At 45.1% G+C, this 17,392-nt stretch overlaps 1 protein-coding gene across 2 annotated transcripts; it reads right to left on the reverse strand.

Moving 5' to 3' along the window:
* Nucleotides 1-239: 239 nt before the first annotated feature.
* LOC125255893 lies at nucleotides 240-15,207 on the reverse strand. 2 transcript variants are annotated; one of them, XM_048171411.1, is made up of 9 exons: nucleotides 15,002-15,207; nucleotides 14,719-14,782; nucleotides 13,558-13,641; nucleotides 12,386-12,784; nucleotides 5,862-6,251; nucleotides 5,703-5,774; nucleotides 4,993-5,385; nucleotides 4,454-4,837; nucleotides 240-4,370 (listed from the first exon to the last, which is right to left on the reverse strand). In XM_048171411.1, exons 2-9 carry the CDS (start codon nucleotides 14,765-14,767, stop codon nucleotides 4,264-4,266), a joined length of 1,878 nt encoding a protein of 625 aa, XP_048027368.1. In that variant the 5' UTR covers nucleotides 14,768-14,782; nucleotides 15,002-15,207; the 3' UTR covers nucleotides 240-4,263. The 2 variants fall into 2 exon arrangements, with proteins under 2 accessions (XP_048027368.1, XP_048027369.1); XM_048171412.1 differs by lacking the exon at nucleotides 13,558-13,641 and having other exon boundaries at nucleotides 15,002-15,206.
* Nucleotides 15,208-17,392: the final 2,185 nt, after the last annotated feature.

Raw genomic sequence — 17,392 nt, forward strand, 5'->3', positions numbered from 1 at the left:
ACTGGGTCTATGTTGCGTGCAGAACACCAGCCAACAAAGACCGACCATTTCTGGGCGTAGAGGCGTCTCATGGACGGAGCTCTCGCCTGAGAGATGGTATTCAGCTTGTCCCCGGGGAGGTTAGCAGGCTCCCATTGAGGGACCAGAGGTGCAGAGCCTAGAGTTCTGGCTGGGGATGCCAAATCGTCCTGTTCGCCTGAGAGAGGAGGTCCCGTCTCAGGGGGATCGGCCACGGAGCTTTCGTGGAAAGCCTGAACAGCTCTGAGGACCAAACTTGGCTCCTCTAGAGCAGGGCCACCAGGAGGACTCTGTGCTTGTCTTCCCTGATTCGTCTGATGATCTGCGAGATCAGAGCAATCTGGGGAAAAGCGTAAAGGAGGGTGCTGGGCCAGACGTGAGCCAGTGCATCGTCCTCCTTCGAGAAATAAATTGGGCAGTGAGAGTTGTCTTCTGAGGCGAAGAGGTCTACCTCTGCCTTCCCGAAGAACTCCCAGATCGTGAGAACCATCTGGGGGTAGAGCATCCACTCGTCTGAGGGGACATTGCTCCGAGATAGCATATCTGCTCCCAAGTTCTTTCTCCCGGGTATGTGAGTCACTCTGAGTGACTGAAACCTCGGTAATGCCCATTCCAGAAGACGCTTCGCCAGAGTGCATAAGCAGCTGGACGAAAGACCGCCCTGGTGATTTATGTATGACACCACTGTCATGCTGTCCAACTGGACGTAAGACGTGGCGTCCCGTCAGGTGTGCCTAAAATGCGTGAAGGGCTCGAATCACTGCCAACATCGAGGCAGTTGATGTGCAGATGGCTTTCTTCGTGAGACCACGAGCCGAAGGCCGGTCTGCCCTTGCAAAGAGCACCCCAACCTGTGTTGGATGCATCTGTTGAGAGCACCATCCTTCTGGACACCGCCTGTAGGGGTACACCTTGACTGAACCATACAGGGTTCATCCAGGGTTTCAGAGCTGTCAAACAGGCCTGATTGACCCCGAGACACAGGCAGCCACGCCGTCAGGCGTGAGGAGGGACCCGGAACTTCAACCAGTATTGCAGAGGCCGCATCCGAAGAAGGCCGAGCTGCAGAGCCGGGAAGGTGGAAGCCATCAGCCGAGATAATTGAGAAACCGGATTCCCAACTGTGGGGAAAGCGCCGCGTTCATGCGTTTGGTAAAAGTGCGAGGAGCTAGGGACAGCCCGAATGGAAGGACTGTATATTGGTAAACCACACCCTCGAATGTGAATCTCAAGAATCGCCTGTGATGGGTGGCTATCTGGATGTGAAAGTATTCATCTTTCAGGTCCAGCAAGCAGAATCAGTCCCCGGGGCAAACCTGTGCGAGGATCTGCTTCAGCGTTAACATCTTGAACTTCCGTCTCATGAGGGAAAGGTTCAGGAGTCTGAGGTCTAAGATGAGTCTGAGACCGCCTTCACTCTAGGCAATGAGGAAGTAATGGCTGTAATCGCTCTCTGAGGGGGAGACTATTTCTATAGGCCCCTTCTCTAACAGAGACATCACTTCGGCTTGGAGGACGTGAGTGTCGTCCGTGTTTACTGAAGTGGGAAGCACCCCGCCAAAACGCAGGGGTCTGCGAGCAAACTGGAGCGAGTAGCCTTGAGATATTATCCCTTGAACCCACTTGATACTCCGGGGATGGCCGTGTGACAAGGGGTTGAATGGCGCCGGGTGGCGGGCCGCTGGGAGGGGGCCCGCACACCGGCTAGTTTTTAGAAATGCTCACGCATCCTCATGAACGTGGCTTGCGGGGTGAAATCGGCAAATGACATACTGAGAAACTCAGCAAACAGATATATGCTTTTTGAAAAAATATACATCATGAGTCCCACCTGAGTCAGAGGAGAGCATCAAGATATATTCAGCCGAGCGGTGTCAGAAGTGAGACTGCTCTTCCTCAATGAACATGGCTTGCAGGGCAGAGCCAGCAAGTCACATGAACAGAGGTCCAGCATAATGAGCATGTTAGTTCCACCAAGCATGAGTGAGCATTGAGCTCGCTTTCAGTGAGCGCATACATCCTCATGAACGTGGCTTGCAGGGGCAGGGCCGGCAAACGACACGCAGAGAGACTGGAATAAATATGCTACATTGACTGATATACTGAATATATATATAACATAGGTCTCACCTGAGAGTGTTGTTATATTTCTCAAAGAACGCGGTTTGCCGGGCAGAACCGGCAAGCAACGCGCCGAGAAATTCAGCAAACTCGGCAGCAATACACTGTATCAACTGAAATATATATATAACATATGTCTCACCCGAGACAGGGGGAGAGCGACATGTTATATTTCTCAATGAATGCTGCTTGCGGGGCGGAACTGGCAAGCAACGCATAGAGAAACTCAGCGCAAACAACAGAATCAGCTCCATTAATAGAGTATAAAAACATGTTTCTCGCCCGAGTCGGGGGAGAACGTCACGTCATATTTCTCAATCGACGCGGCTTGCGGGGCGGAACTGGCGAGCGACGCGCATTGAGATAAGGAAAAATACACTCACACAAATAGAAAATGTATCATGAGTCTCGCCTAAGTCAGGGGAGAGCATCATGTCAAATTCAGCTGAGAGATTCAGATAACTTCTGCAAAAATCTGCTATATAAACTGAATGTATATAACATGGGTGTCACCCAAGAGAGGGGAGAGTGATGTTATATTTCTCAATAAACGCGACTCGCGGGCAGAACCGGCGAGCAACGCGTAAAGACTCAGTGCAAACAGCAGAAATATGCTCCATTAAATTAAGCATATAACATGTTTCTCACCCAAGCTAGGGAAGAAAGGCATGTCATATTTCTGAACTAACACGGCTCGCGGGTGAGGGACCGGCGAGCGACGCGCATTGAGATAAGGAGAAATACACTCACTCAGATAGAAAATGTATCATGAGTCTCGTCATCATGTCAAATTCAGCTAAGAGTGAGCTCGCTCTCATGCTCCCAAGTGAGAGCACGTATCCTCAACGAACGCGGTTTGCGGGGGAGGACCTGGCAAATGACGCGTTCGGAGAGACGGCGTTTGAAGCAAATGGCAGCGAGAAAGTAGAAAAATAAGCTCTGTTCTCACCTGACAGAAGACGGCAGGGGATGAGCTGAATGCTCTCAGATGCTGAAGGCGGCACGAGGGCGGAGCGGTGAACAGCTGCAAGAGAGCGAAGATCCATGGAGCGAGGGGCTTTGCATGTGCCACAGCTGTGGTGCGGCATTGAGGCAACGCCGCCGCTGTGAAAACGGCGATTGTAGCTCTTTTAGAGCGGCGAGAGCCACTGGGAAAGCTCTTTTAGGAAGCGGTGTTAAGCCGCGGGAAATGCTCTTTAAACGGCGCCGGATGGCGGCAGGAGACGCGCTGAGAGGTGGCCGGAAGTGGGAAGCGGACGGCTCGAGAGCGCCGCCCGAGGCAGCAGTGTGCGAGGGCGCCGGCGCTGTCTTCGTTCAGCGGTCTCAGCTCAGTCCGCAGCGGGATCCTCTTCGACAGTGGTGAGAACTTCTCCCAGGCGAGCTTCTTCCAGGCGGCAAAGGCTTCAGCCGGAAATCAGCGAAGAGCGATATGAAGTCGTCGCTGAAGGAGAGAGAACTGAAATCCTATGGCGAAGCGCCTGCTTATATAGCTACCCCGCCCATTTCGGCGGGAATATTCGCAGGCTTTGTCGCCATAGGCCGCGCAGCTATGCCGCGCTGTCATTGGTTCAACAACTTGTCTATGAATGAACCAATGACGAAGCAGTTACACTGCGCTATTGAAAAAGGCTTCAGTAACGGGGAACGTCATTGTTTCTTTTCGTATTACTGACATCAAGTGCTGAGGAAGATCCAGAGCTGAAAATCAGATATGGTAAATGGCATTTCGTTTCTGACGCACTACAAGTGGTAGACCAATCACAACAGACTGGACTGTCTAACCACTCACAGCAGAGCAGGCTTGCGGAAAGGAGGAGATTAGAGAGACTGAATCATTAAATAAACCATTTTCAGACTCTTTGAGAAACCAGGTGATGTGAAATATAAATTATGAGAAAATTAAAGTGTTTTTTTTTTCCTTGGATGCATGAAAACCTATTGTAAGAGACACCACAACTAAATTAAAAACCTTTAAAATAACACAAAAGGGGCACTTTAAGTAAATGTGGTGCTTTCTTTGAGCCAAATCAGCAGCGGAAGTACTATTTTACCTTTTATCTGTGTACATACCTGCTATTAAGTAAGGTTTGCTATGATTTTTTTTACACCCTTGTGTAATGGGAGTCAAGACAATACTTTACCAGTGGTTATGATTGGTGGAGTAATGGATTGTATGGATGGGATTGTCTCTGTTGTTGTAGACGCTGATGGGATGGACTGACTTGAGGCTTCTGGTATTAGGAAAAGTTTATATCAACATCAAAAAAATTTCAAAATAAATTACTGAAAAGCATATGAGTAAATGCTTTCTTACCTACACAGTAAGCTCCGCAAAATATTGGTTTGACAAACTCATAAACATAGTAATTTCCTGGACAGGCTTTGACTCTTATAGCGTGGGAAGCATAAGTACAGCAGCCATTCCATGAGGAGACACAGACCTGACGAGTGACCACTCCATCTTTCAGCTGTGGGTGAGATCCGTTGAGCCACAGTGGGTCACTAGTGCCACATGTGTACTGATTAACACATGATTCTGGCATCTGAGCATTTTGACCATTGTAGAACAGCCTGTACCAGCCATTCCACTCCACATTAGAATCACACATGCCCAAGTTATAATGGTCAGTGGCTCTCCAAGGCTCATCCAGACTGGTATAGTTGTAGCAGGGGTCGACACTTGGGATGGAGACAGGTACTGTTGATGAAAAAATAGAAAGAGAGCATTATATAGTGAAGATTAAGTGCATCCAAGTAGAAGGAAAACTTTAAAAGGTCTGCACAGCTAATCATGTGAAAATCTACAGTACAATTCATGATAATCATGTCAAATATAAAGATGAATGTATGTACCTGCACAATATACAGGAGCTGGGATTGATAGAGTTGGCCTGGTAAACTTGTAGACATAATAATTTCCAGGACAAGCTTTAACTTGGATTGGATCAGATCTGTAGCGACTGCACTGATCATTACGGGAGCCGTAAATTTCACGAGTAACAACTCCATCTTCTAGTCGAGGATGAGAGTCACCAATCCACAGAGAACTATAACCTCCACATGACATGTAAGACACACACCATTCAGGCATCTGAGCACTTGATCCATTAATGAAGAGTCGATACCAGCCATCCCATTCTACAAGAGTGTCATCATGTCTATTTACATATCCATTCGTATACCAGTAAATGATTATGCTTCTCCAGTAGTTGTCGAGTATGCTGTAGTTTTTGCACGGGTCATAATCTGTGTTAGTGACAGATCAAAACAAGGAACTTTGTGAGGCCTAAATTGATCTATAGTAATAATCATAGAGAATTTTAGCCATTTGTACTGTACATGACATGACTCTGTAGTATGATATGAGATACATACAATGTACCATTTTAATCTGTAATGCAGAATCATTACCAAAAAAAACAGCAAATTATGGATATTTTTAATATTTTAATTCATATATAGTGATATACTCAGTCAGTTCTCATCCAATACAGTGAGTGCAGTCAAATCAATAATATTTTTGAATATTATATATTAAATTATATATACTGTATACAACTTACTCAAGGTGATACTGGATCCAGTGATTATATCTGGACTCACAGTGGAAACCGGTTGTGAAATGGTGCTGATATCTAAAAAGAAGAAAGTTCAAAACATAACCGAAATCATTTTTAAAAGGTTTTAAAGTCTTTGTTAATAAGGAGGAAAAGGCACAGTACCTGTACAATATCCAACACATCCAAATGGTGGACTCACAAGTTCATAGACATAGTAATTGCCAGGACAAGCTTTGACTCTGATGGGGTTTGAATTGTATTCACAGCAGTCTCCCAAATGATAACTACCACAGACCTCCCTGATCACCACCCCATCCTCTATTTGAGGGTGAGGATCAGTGAGCCACAGATTGATGTATGTGTTACAGGTGAATGAACTAACACAGGTCTCTGACATCCGGATGTCCATTCTGTAGTAGAAAAGCCGATACCAGCCATTCCAGGAGAAAGATTCATCACAAATGTTATTTCCACTTTCATTGTTGGCTCTCCAGGGACGATCCAGAGACTCATAGTTGTAACAGGGATCACTGCTGATGCTTTGGAAAGCAACTGTCATGGACGAAAGAGATCTTTGTAAAATACTGTTAAAAAGTTTTTTTATATGTATTTATATGAAAGACAATATAGTTTTAGCCCTGACTACAGAGACACTGATGGGTCATTTCATTATTTTGAGTAATCATATCCTAACCAGTGATTTGCAGTAAAGCCCAAAATAAAGAGAGAAACATAGAAAAGAAAAATGTGCCATGAATGGATCTGTATATGCAGAGCCCTGCAAGGAATGGGTAACACAATTTACTAAAAGTGAAAAAAAACAAAAACCTGAGCCTTATTTCCCTCTTGTCAGCTCTGAAGCATCATGTCTCATAAAACATTCAAAAATGTAAATGTTTGGGAGAAAGAGAAGAGCAGACATATGGATAGATCTGAAAAAGAACACAAAAGATAGCTCTATTCGGTACGGTTTTCTGTGCACACACACCCGAAGCGCAGCCGCGCACACAGAAAGTCGCCTCTTAGACAGCTTCCAAGTACTGATTTGAGCTCTCTTTCACATATTTTCATGGCTGAACGGACAAATACACACAACATTATGTCAAAATGTCCATTCTGGAGACATTCGGTTATGTCTTAAGAAAACGTAAACAGTTATATCGGATGTGCATCAGTGTATTGAAGATCCTGGCATTCGGTCTTAAAGTGACAGCAGCATAATAAACTTGCTGCCATCTGTACCCTTAATATTAATCAAACAACAAAAGACAGAGAAAATCACTCACTGCTCTTAAAGGGGCTGTTTACACGACACCATTTTCAACTAAAAACAGAAAACTTTTAATGCTTTTTGGCCATTCGTTCATATTACAATAGCGTTTTGGTGGCCTGAAAACGCAAACTTTTGGAAACAGATTTCAAAGAGCAAGTTTTTGAAAACGGTCTCCATGTAAACAACAAATCTGTGAAAACAATTACGTCATGCACATGAGTATTAAATGTTCAGCCTATAGTGTTTCATCACCATCTAATGGCTTGGCAGGAGAATACAGTATTTTTAGTCATTTTCACGGATTCGTATGAATAGTGATCATTTTGACAATGATGTAGTCTGTACGCGGAAAACTCAAAGCAAAAACTTCTCCGTTTTAGGCATATCATTGTCGTGTAAATGTACCCTAATTATTAATTATATTTAATTTATACAAATAAATATGTATGTTTGAAAAAAAAAAATGTTGTTGGCAAATTATTAAAAAGAATGCATATATCATTCATTGAAAAGAAGACCATGTGTATGACTAAAACTAAATCAGAATTTACTGTCAAAATCAACAGTTAGAATAACAGAGTTAGGAAAGTGTTAGAGATGGGTAGGTGGGAGAGAACAACATAGTAGCCAACAGAATGGCTGATGGAATGCAAACCACTGATTATAACTCAAGCTTAATTTCATTACACAATCCACAATAACAGATGTAAAATGATCTAAAAAGTATGACAATTATTCTTGATACCAACATTCAACAAGCTCATGATATCATCACAAAAACCCCAGAGTAAAAGAATTAAGACCTGTTCACACCAAGGACAATAACGTACTTGGTTACTAACGTAAACTCGGTTCCCTGAGATACGTAACGAGTACTGCGTATGGGGAAAGGTCTCCTTTATCCCTGTTACTGAAGCCTTTTTCAATAACGCAGTGTAACTGCATCATCATTGGTTCACTCATAGACAAGTTGTTGAACCAATGAATGGCGCGGCATAGCTGCGCGGCCTATGGCGACAAAGCACGTGAATATTCCCGCCGAAATGGGCAGGGTTTAGGGCTATATAAGCAGCCGTTTCGCCATAGGATTTCAGGTCATCCGACTGAAGCGGCGACACTGAAGCCGCAGCCTCGTGGCACGGCAAGTATCGCAGTACTCGTTCCGTATCGCAGTTACGTTAGTAACCGAGTACGTTCCCTTTCGATACTTCACTCGTACTGCGTATGGGGAACGAATTCAACCGCGCCGTGCCACGGCAGGGAACGACTGGACTTGTCTTGGGCACCGATAGGGAACCAGTGGACAAGTGAGAAGGCCGAAGCCGTCGAACCCATGTTACACTTGCTCTCGCGTGAGAAATGGTATTTAGCACGTCCCCTGGGAGGTTAGCAGGCTCCCATCGAGGGACCAGAGGTGCAGAGCCCAAAGTTCTGGCTGAGGATGCCAGATCTTCCCGTTCGCCTGAGAGAGGAGGTCCCCTCTCAGGGGAATTGGCCACGGGGCTTTCGTGGAAAGCCTGAACAGCTCCGAGGACCAAACTTGGCTCCTCCAGAGCGGGGCCACCAGGAGGACTCTGTGTTTGTCTTCCCTGATTCGCCTGATGACTTGAGGGATCAGAGCGATCGGGGGAAAAGCGTACAGGAGAGCGCTGGGCCAGACGTGGGCCAGCACATCTACCTCCTTCGAAAAATAAATTTGGCAGTGAGAGTTGTCTTTTGAGGCGAAGAGGTCTATCTTTGCCTTTCTGAAGAACTCCCAGATTCTGAGAACCGCCTGGGGGTGGAGCATCCACTCGTCTGAGGGGACATTGCTCCGAGATAGCATGTCTGCTCCCAAATTCATCCTCCCGGGTATATGAGTCGCCTTGAGCGACTGAAACCTCGGTAATGCCCATTCCAACAGATGTTTCGCCAGAGCGCATAAGCGGCTGGACGAAAGACCGCCCTGGTGATTTATGTATGACACCACTGTCATGCTGTCCGACTGGACTAAGACGTGGCGTCCTGTCAGATGTGCTTGAAACGCCTGAAGGGCTCAGATCACTGCCAGCATCTCGAGGCAGTTGATGTGCAGATGGCTCTCCTCGTGAGACCACAAGCTGAAGGGCGGCCTGCCCTCGCAAAGAGTGCCCCAACCCGCGTTGGACGCGTCTGTCGAGAGCACCGTCCTTCTGGACACCGCCTGTAGGGGTACTCCTTGACTGAACCACGTAGGGTTCGTCCAGGGTTTCAGAGCTGTCAAACAGGCTCGATTGACCCCTGAGGCGCAGGCGGCCGCGCCGCCAGGCATGAGGAGGGACCCTAAACTTCAACCAGTATTGCAGAGGCCGCATCCGAAGAGGGCCGAGCTTCAGAACCGAGAAGGCGGAAGCCATCAGCCCTAACATCCTCTGGAAAAACTTCAGATGGAGACAGGCTTTGTTCCTGACCAAAGCCGCGAGCTGCTGAATAACCAGAGTGTGCACTGGTGAGACTACAGCCATCATATGGGCTGAGTCGAGAACTGCACCCAGGAACGTTATACGCTGGATGGGGAGCAGTGAACTCTTGACGAAATTGACCCAGAGACCCAGGCACTCCATGTGGCTGAGCAACATGGATCTGTGATGTTCTAGCTCGGCTCGAGATTGGGCTAGAATGAGCCAGTCGTCGAGATGGTTGAGAACTCGGTTGAGAATTCCCATCTGTCTCAGAGAGGAAAGAGGAAAAGAGGAAAGAGTTCATGCACTTGGTAAAAGTGCGAGGAGCTAGGGACAGCCCGAATGGAAGGACCGTGTATTGGTAAGCCACACCCTCGAATGCGAATCTCAAGAATCACCTGTGATGGGGCGCTATCTGGATGTGAAAGTATGCATCTTTGACACTCCGGGGATGGCCTGCTAGGCCTTGGCCCGTGAAGCAAGGGGTTGAATGGCGCCAGGCGGCGGGCCGCTGAGAGGGGGCCCGCACACCGGCGAGTGTGGGAGAGGAAAATTGCTCTTTCTTTGAGAATGTAAAATATTTATTGTGTTCGCCATAACAACAGCGTTTTGCGTGGGCGCAACAGCAGTGGACCCTGGAAGCAGAACACAACAACTGGTTCCTGTGCCCGGAACTGAACGGGGCAAAGGGGAAAGTGGACGAAAAAGCTTTTGGGGTGGTCCGGCTTCGGCGGGACTTAACCCCTTTCTCTTTTCTCCCTTGTGATCAGGAAGACTTGGGAGGCCTCGGGTCCAGCTCTATCTTAGGCCGGGGAGCCTGCCGTTGCCTCGGGAAGGAGGAGCGCCTGGCGGGTCAGACTCGGCGGCGCTGTTCCTTTGGAGCTGAAGCTGCCTGGGTGGTAGAGGGAGCAGGCTTGCTCTGCTGAACCGGCACAGTCCTGGGGCAGCTGGAAGCAGAGGTAGAGCTGGAGCGCTTAGGCAGGAAGTGTCGCATGGCCTGGGACGACTTCTGAGCCGTGGTGAAACGCTCTGTAAAGCCCTCTACGGCTGGCCCAAAGAGACCGGACAGGGAGACAGGGGCATCCAGGAAGACTGTCTTGTCTGCATCCTTGATTTCAGCCAAGTTGAGCCAAAGATGGCGCTCGAGCACGACCAGGCTTGCCATTGACCATCCGATGGCCTGGGCTGTGGCTTTCGTGGCGCGCAGGGCCAAATCCGTGGCGCTGCGAAGGTCAAGAAAGGCATGTGCATCGATTCCAGACTGTCCAGGGAGCGGAGGAGCTTGGCTTGGAACACCTGGAGTATAGCCATGGTGTGCAGTGAAGAGGCAGCTTGGCCCGCAGAGGTGTAGGCTCTGCCAGCTAAGGCAGAGGTGGTCCTGCAGGGCTTGGATGTAAGGGCCCTCTTGGTTTCCCACGGCCACGGGGGGACAGAGGTGAGCTGCCACTGCTTCGTCCAGGGGCGGTAAGCTGTCGTAGCCCTTCTCCATGGAGCCATCAACTGAAGTGAGAGCTGACTGTTAAGAAGTACGTAAGCGAGCCGAGTAGGGTGCGCGCCACGACATGGTCAGCTCATCATGGACTTCAGGGAAAAACGGTGCAGAGCGTTGGTGAGGGGCCTGGTGACGTCCCAGCAGGAACCACTCGTCCAGTCTGCTGTGTGTTGGTTCTTCAGGCGGGGCCCATTGGAAGTCAAGCTCCTCGACAGCCTTGGAGAGGCCGCGAGAGACATAGAGTCATCATCGAGCAGCTCGTCCTCAGAACCGCCGAAGGAGACGAGGCCGCTTGCATCAGCCGAGGGACGCAGCTCAGGGCGGGAGAACAAGACGGGGGACTGCTCTCTCGGGGGAGAGAGTGAGGCACGTGGGGGCTGGGCCGGCGTGAGCTCATCCAACTCTGGACGCTGGGCCGTTCTGCCCCGCTGTCTCTTCCTAGCCGGCTCGCGGGAGGAAGAAGACGGGAGGCCGCGAGCGGTGGGATCGCCCCCACTGAAGAAGGCGATCCACGAGCGCAGAGAGGCAAGACTCATGTTCTCGCAGTGAGAACATGAGGTCACTCACCGTGCCCGTTGTCTTCATGCAGAGGGGCTCTGCATGTGCCACAAGTGTGGCGCGGCATTTGTAACAACGCCGCCGCCGTGAAAACGGCGTTTGAGGGGCTCTTTTAGAGCAGCGAGGGCCGCAGGAAGCTCTTTTAGAGCGACAATTTAGTGGCAATAAACCGCGGGAAAATGCTCAGTTAGATGCGCCGGATGGCGGCAGGAGACGCGCTGGTAGGCGGCCAGAAGTGGGAAGTGGGCGGCTCAAGACGGCGCTCGAGGCAGCCGTCGATGACGGCGCCAGCGCTTCTGGGTCCGCCGAGCTTAGCAGTCCGCTGCGGGAGTTTCTTCGATGGCGGTGAGAGCGTCTTCCAATCAAGCTTCTTCCAAGGCGGCGAAGGCTTCAGCCGGAGATCAGCGAAGAGCGATGTGAAGTCATCGCTGAAGGAGAGAGAACTGAAATCCTATGGCGAAACGCCTGCTTATATAGCCCTAAACCCCACCCATTTTGGAGGGAATATTCGCTCGCTTTGTCGCCATAGCCGTCATTGGTTCAACAACTTGTCTATGAGTGAACCAATGATGATGCAGTTACACTGCGTTATTGAAAAAAGGCTTCAGTAACGGGGATAAAGGAGACCTTTCCCCATACGCAGTACGAGTGAAGTATCGAAAGGGAACTATAAAGTTTTAATAATCATTCTAATTCTATGAGAATAGCAGAGTCCACACCACAACTATGACGACACAGAGAGGAACAATTTTGTTTGAGTCACTTTCAGAATGATTTTTTTCCAGCTGATGAATGATAAAAACATTGACAACCAATCAGAATCCATGCTGCTTGAATAAGCTTCAGAATTTAAAGCAGCAGACAACATTGGAGTGCATACTAATATAGTTTTCATTATAGTCTAGTTATCGTTCTTTGTGTGAACAAGCCTTTAAAATTTCACCTGCACAGTACATAGGCCCTGGAGCTGATATGTTGGGCTTGACAAATTCATAGACGTAATAATCTCCTGGACAGGCTTTAACTTTCACTATGGATGTAGATCTGTAGCTGCCGCAATCACTGTTCCAATATGTTCCCAGGACTTCACGGGTCACCACTCCATCCTCAATTGTTGGATGAGAACCGTTGAGAAACAGGCTAGTTTCACCACCACATCTCACATAACTCACACACCACTCAGACATCTGGGCACTTTCTCCATTCAAATACAGCCGATACCAGCTACTCCGTTCAACAAGAGTGTCATCATATCCAGAGGATTGGCTTTGCCGTATGTCTCTCCAGGATTCATCAAGAGTGTTATAATCATAGCATGGATCAGAGCTGGAAGTTGCAGGTCCTAAAAGAACAAAGACAAACCAATAACAGACTGTGATGATACATATGCATTCACTGCACTGCAAAAAGTGATTTTCTTTCTCAGTATTTTTCTTATTCTGGCTGGGTTTTACAGTATATCTGCATTAGAATTGTTATAGTAGCATTTATTTGTATTTGTACTCTAAAACAAACTAAAGTGGCTTTGAATAAATCTTAAAAGTAAATGCTTATTAATAAAGTGAAAATAAGGGAATCTTTTATTAGTTATTGTGTCTTTGCTTAAAAATGTGATTATAGCTGTCACATCTATCTTCTCTCTTTGGATGGTTTTTGAGTTTTTCCTGTTCTTTCTCTGACCAGCAGATGAAGTCTGGTGTTACTGTTCTGCTGTCAGTCATGGATCATTTCTCCTGTTCATCATTCTCAAAAGTACTGTAAGCCTAGGTCGTAGAGTTGGTTGTTGTCTTTTTCTTTTCTGCCTGACATTTGAGTCTGTTTTAAAGGGATGGTTCACACTAAAATGGAAAATTAAGTCATCATTTACTAGCTCTTGTGTTGTTCTAATATTGTATGTGTTTTATGGACCACAAAAGGAGAATGTTCATGTCCCGCTCCTGCTCGTCCATATACTGGCAGTGAATAGTGACCAGCATCAAGCTTTTTAAAAAAGATGAAAAAGTATCAACGGTCCAATGCATCACGTGCCATATATTCCAAGTGTTCTGGGGGTATGCAATAGCGTTTACTGAAAAACAAACCAGAATTTAATGTATTATTTGACAAGTTCTTGACCTTGGCCACTGGGCTTCTCTGCACGGCTGCACGACATGCGCATTTGCGAGACTTGATTAGCGCCGCAGTTTACTCCGCGTCGCCCTGAAAAAGCACACAAGTTAGGCTATGAGAAATCAAAATTGACAAAAAAAATGTGAATTATTCCTTTAAACATCTTTGGTTCTCTTCTAAAACTGTGCGCCTCTTTTAAAACATTTTTTATAAATAGCCTCTATTTCTATACTTTGAGATATAAGCAATTACAACATGAGCATACTGTATAAAGTCACATTTGTGAAAAATAAATATGGAATAAAAAAAAAGAAGTTGCAATTATGAGATGCAACTATGAAAAATAAGGTTGCGTTTGTGAAAAATAAGAATGACCAAGCTTTTATTTACTTATTACTCAAGAAAAGGCAGAAGTGGATTTCCAAACATTGAATGCAATTGTCCAGGTAATTATTTTGCTATAATAACTGACTGACATGTGTTTCCTTCATATTGCCGCTGCTGATCTGATGAACTTCTGACAGTAGCAGTGAAAGTCTGTTTTAGTAATCGCCATGTGAGCTGGATCACTCACTGTAGGGATACATTATTGTTTGGCAATAGCAAATTAGTCCTGACAGGTGATCCGCCAACAGCAAATTTGATTTCACGGGTGGAAAATGATTTACATTGTTGTTTGAACAGAACTTTAGAGAATTTAATCACATTTACATTATCACATTAAAGCACATTTAAACATTCAAGGCTACCTACAGAAAGAAACCCAAAAATGTATATAAGTTCTAAACCGCAAATGTTAAAAAGAGGTGCTCTACCAACAGAAGAGGAGGTGCAATCAAAAAATCTAAATGCATATGAACTGAAAAAAGGTGCAAAACTCACTCTTACAGCATTCTAACTTTATATATGAAATTAGAATAAAGTTAGCGCTCTAAGGGTGAGTGTTGCACCTTTTTTCTAGACAGTAAGTAGGCTCTTTCACTATATGAATTATTCATACTACATTTCTTTAATTTCTACATTTTTAAAGCAAAGGATGAAAAGAGGAAGAATTAAAGATTAGATGAAGTGAAAGAATGGTTGTATGTGTTGTTTGTCCAATAATTATTTTTAGATAATTTAGATAATTTAGTCATTTTACATGTCAGATTCACCGTAAACACTCACCATTAATCAGCAGCAGTAGAGACACACACAGTGAGATCAGAAACCTCATTGTGACGAACGGCACCTGCACACACATATACAACATACACACACTTATTAAATATATATATATATATATATATATATATATATATATATATATATATATATATTGTGCATATTTGTAAAAACAACTCAAATGATAATGTACACAGAGATTTATATCAATTTAGATCCATCAAAAGCCAGTGGCATTAAGAGTGATTTGATAAAATAAAGAGAAAATGCAGAGAGGTATCGTTACCTGAAGTCAGAGCAAACAGCTCAATACACTGATGCTGAACAGCAGCTCTCACAATCTTGCCTTTAATAATTGTGTGGATCATTACTGGAACTAGAACCGGTTTTTCATGTTTCATTTGACAAGATATTTGTGTATAAAATGATACAGAACATTCAGTAAGGCACTGTCTTTTTCTGTGGTCGAACAGATTATGGGTGGATCCAGTTATAGCGTGTGAGGAGTTGACATGAGGACAATGCAAAGCAACATCAAAGCAAACACGCATAGTTTGTGTAGATTTTGGCCTGACATGGGGAGAACGAGCCACCGTGTCACAGAAAGGTGGCGCTATGGGGTTATCCCCTCCTTCCTCGAATCTACTGAAGCCTTATGAAATCTTGTGGGTGAGAATCCGCCTGCCAATGGTGTTCAAGCTCGCAAAATAAAGGCAGGCACCGCTGGACACCATTACCTCAGAATCTTTGGAAACAACCTGTGGCAACAGTGTTAAAGTAGCCCAATTCTGCAGACAGAACATGCGAAAAAGGAAATGTCCAGGTTGGAAAACAGAGGCAAGCATTCTCAAGACACAAACAGCCCACCGGCCAGTCTGCGGGAGGATCTGTTTCAGCATGAGAAGTCATCCTGGGGAGTGTCAATAGTGCACTCTCTGGAGTACCTCTGTACATTCCGACAGGGACAGAAACCCTTATGCTTTTATTTGGAACTTTATGTTATCAGGAAGAATTTCCAAACCTTCTTCCACAAAATATTTTCCACCAATCTGTTCCATTTTGTAACAACAAGAGTAGAAGAAACACAATCATTAAGAAAAAGAAAACAAATATCTCTATTTTTTTTTTTTTATGTAGATTTAAAACATATTCTGCCTACATATACGTTTCAGCCAGGTTTGGGAGAGGTATTTCAGAAAACTAGCTCTTAACATAAGGACACCTAAGAATTGGCTGCAGGACGACGTTAGCATGGCTTCTGATGTCACACTTGGTTTTGTGTTTTGTGACAGCACAATAATTTGGTTATTTGAGCAAATGTTAAATTGCACCCCGTCTTAATCTTCATTAACACTTTAATTCAACAGTCCACTTTAGACGTTCAAACTATAAGTAACTTTGCAACTACAGGTCAACTAACTCTCATTAGAGTATTAGTAGACTATCTGCTTAATATCCGCTAACACTTTATGTTGACAGCAGGGCCGGAGTGGGACTCATTTTCAGCCCTGGAGTTTCATGCCTTAAACCGGCCCACTTTAATTCAAGACTGACTATGTTAAAATAATGTAATTAAAACCTCAGTATATAAGTCTGTAATAGTGCACTGTTCTCTACAGCCTTGTAATTAATTGTATTTTTCAAAAATGTCTATAAAAATTATAGTACAATAAAATGCTAAAATTTGATATAGAGTCATTTTTATTGTTATGATTTTATAATGTGAACCCCTGATTAATTCTCCAGCCACCTAGTGGCTGTAGTTAAAAAATTCATGTTATTTTATTTTATTTTTTTAAGTGGAAGCAATCATTCACTAAACCCAGGCACATTTTTCATGGCTATCACTATGAATGAAATTAAGAAATGTAGATCTTTTTTTAAAGTGGATTTAACATAAAATTTTGCCATTTTATATGAATGTATATACTTAAATTATTACAAATTGAGGCAAATAAATAACAACAAAAAAAAAAATACCATAAATACTCCAAAACTGCACAACTTTACAGTAAAATATTAAAGTGAGCTATATTACGTTTGTTTATAAGAAGTTACATTATGTTACAAAATCACATTTTATCACGTTATGTTAGCTAGTTTTACAAAAAAATGAATATTGTTGCCCAATGTGTAATAGCATAGCAAGCAACATAACATAAGTGATAGGCCCTATTTATTATTTGCCTACTATTATTACGATATGTGTAATAGCTGCTTGCATGCCTTTATCTTTTGCAAGTTTCCTCTCTTCCTTTGTATTTATTTATGTTACCTAAATCGGCCTCCGGTGGCTTAGACCTTTTGTCTTACCATAATTTAGTGTTGATTTAGAACGTGTCCCGCTGTCCCTACAGACGTCACCTCATCCCTTCTTCTCGTATACTTTTGTGTGAGCTGTCTTCTCCAGGCGCACATTCCGAGTCCCTCCCGACCAGGTTAATTCACTCACAGAATGACATGATATCATTGACGTTATGTGCAAATGAGCAGTAAAAACCTGATCGAGCATTAGTTTTTTTGTTTGTTTGTTTGTTTGTTTTTCTTGTGCGGGTGCCCCCTGCCGCCCCCAGCAAGATGCCGCACTGGGCCGTTGCCCATGTCGTCCATGCCTAAATCCTTCACTGACTGGTTTTAAGGAACAAGTTAGGCTACTCAGCTTAGTACTTTTGGCCGT

This window comes from Megalobrama amblycephala, linkage group LG20 (genome assembly GCF_018812025.1).
Source record: "Megalobrama amblycephala isolate DHTTF-2021 linkage group LG20, ASM1881202v1, whole genome shotgun sequence".
NCBI lineage: Eukaryota > Metazoa > Chordata > Actinopteri > Cypriniformes > Xenocyprididae > Megalobrama > Megalobrama amblycephala.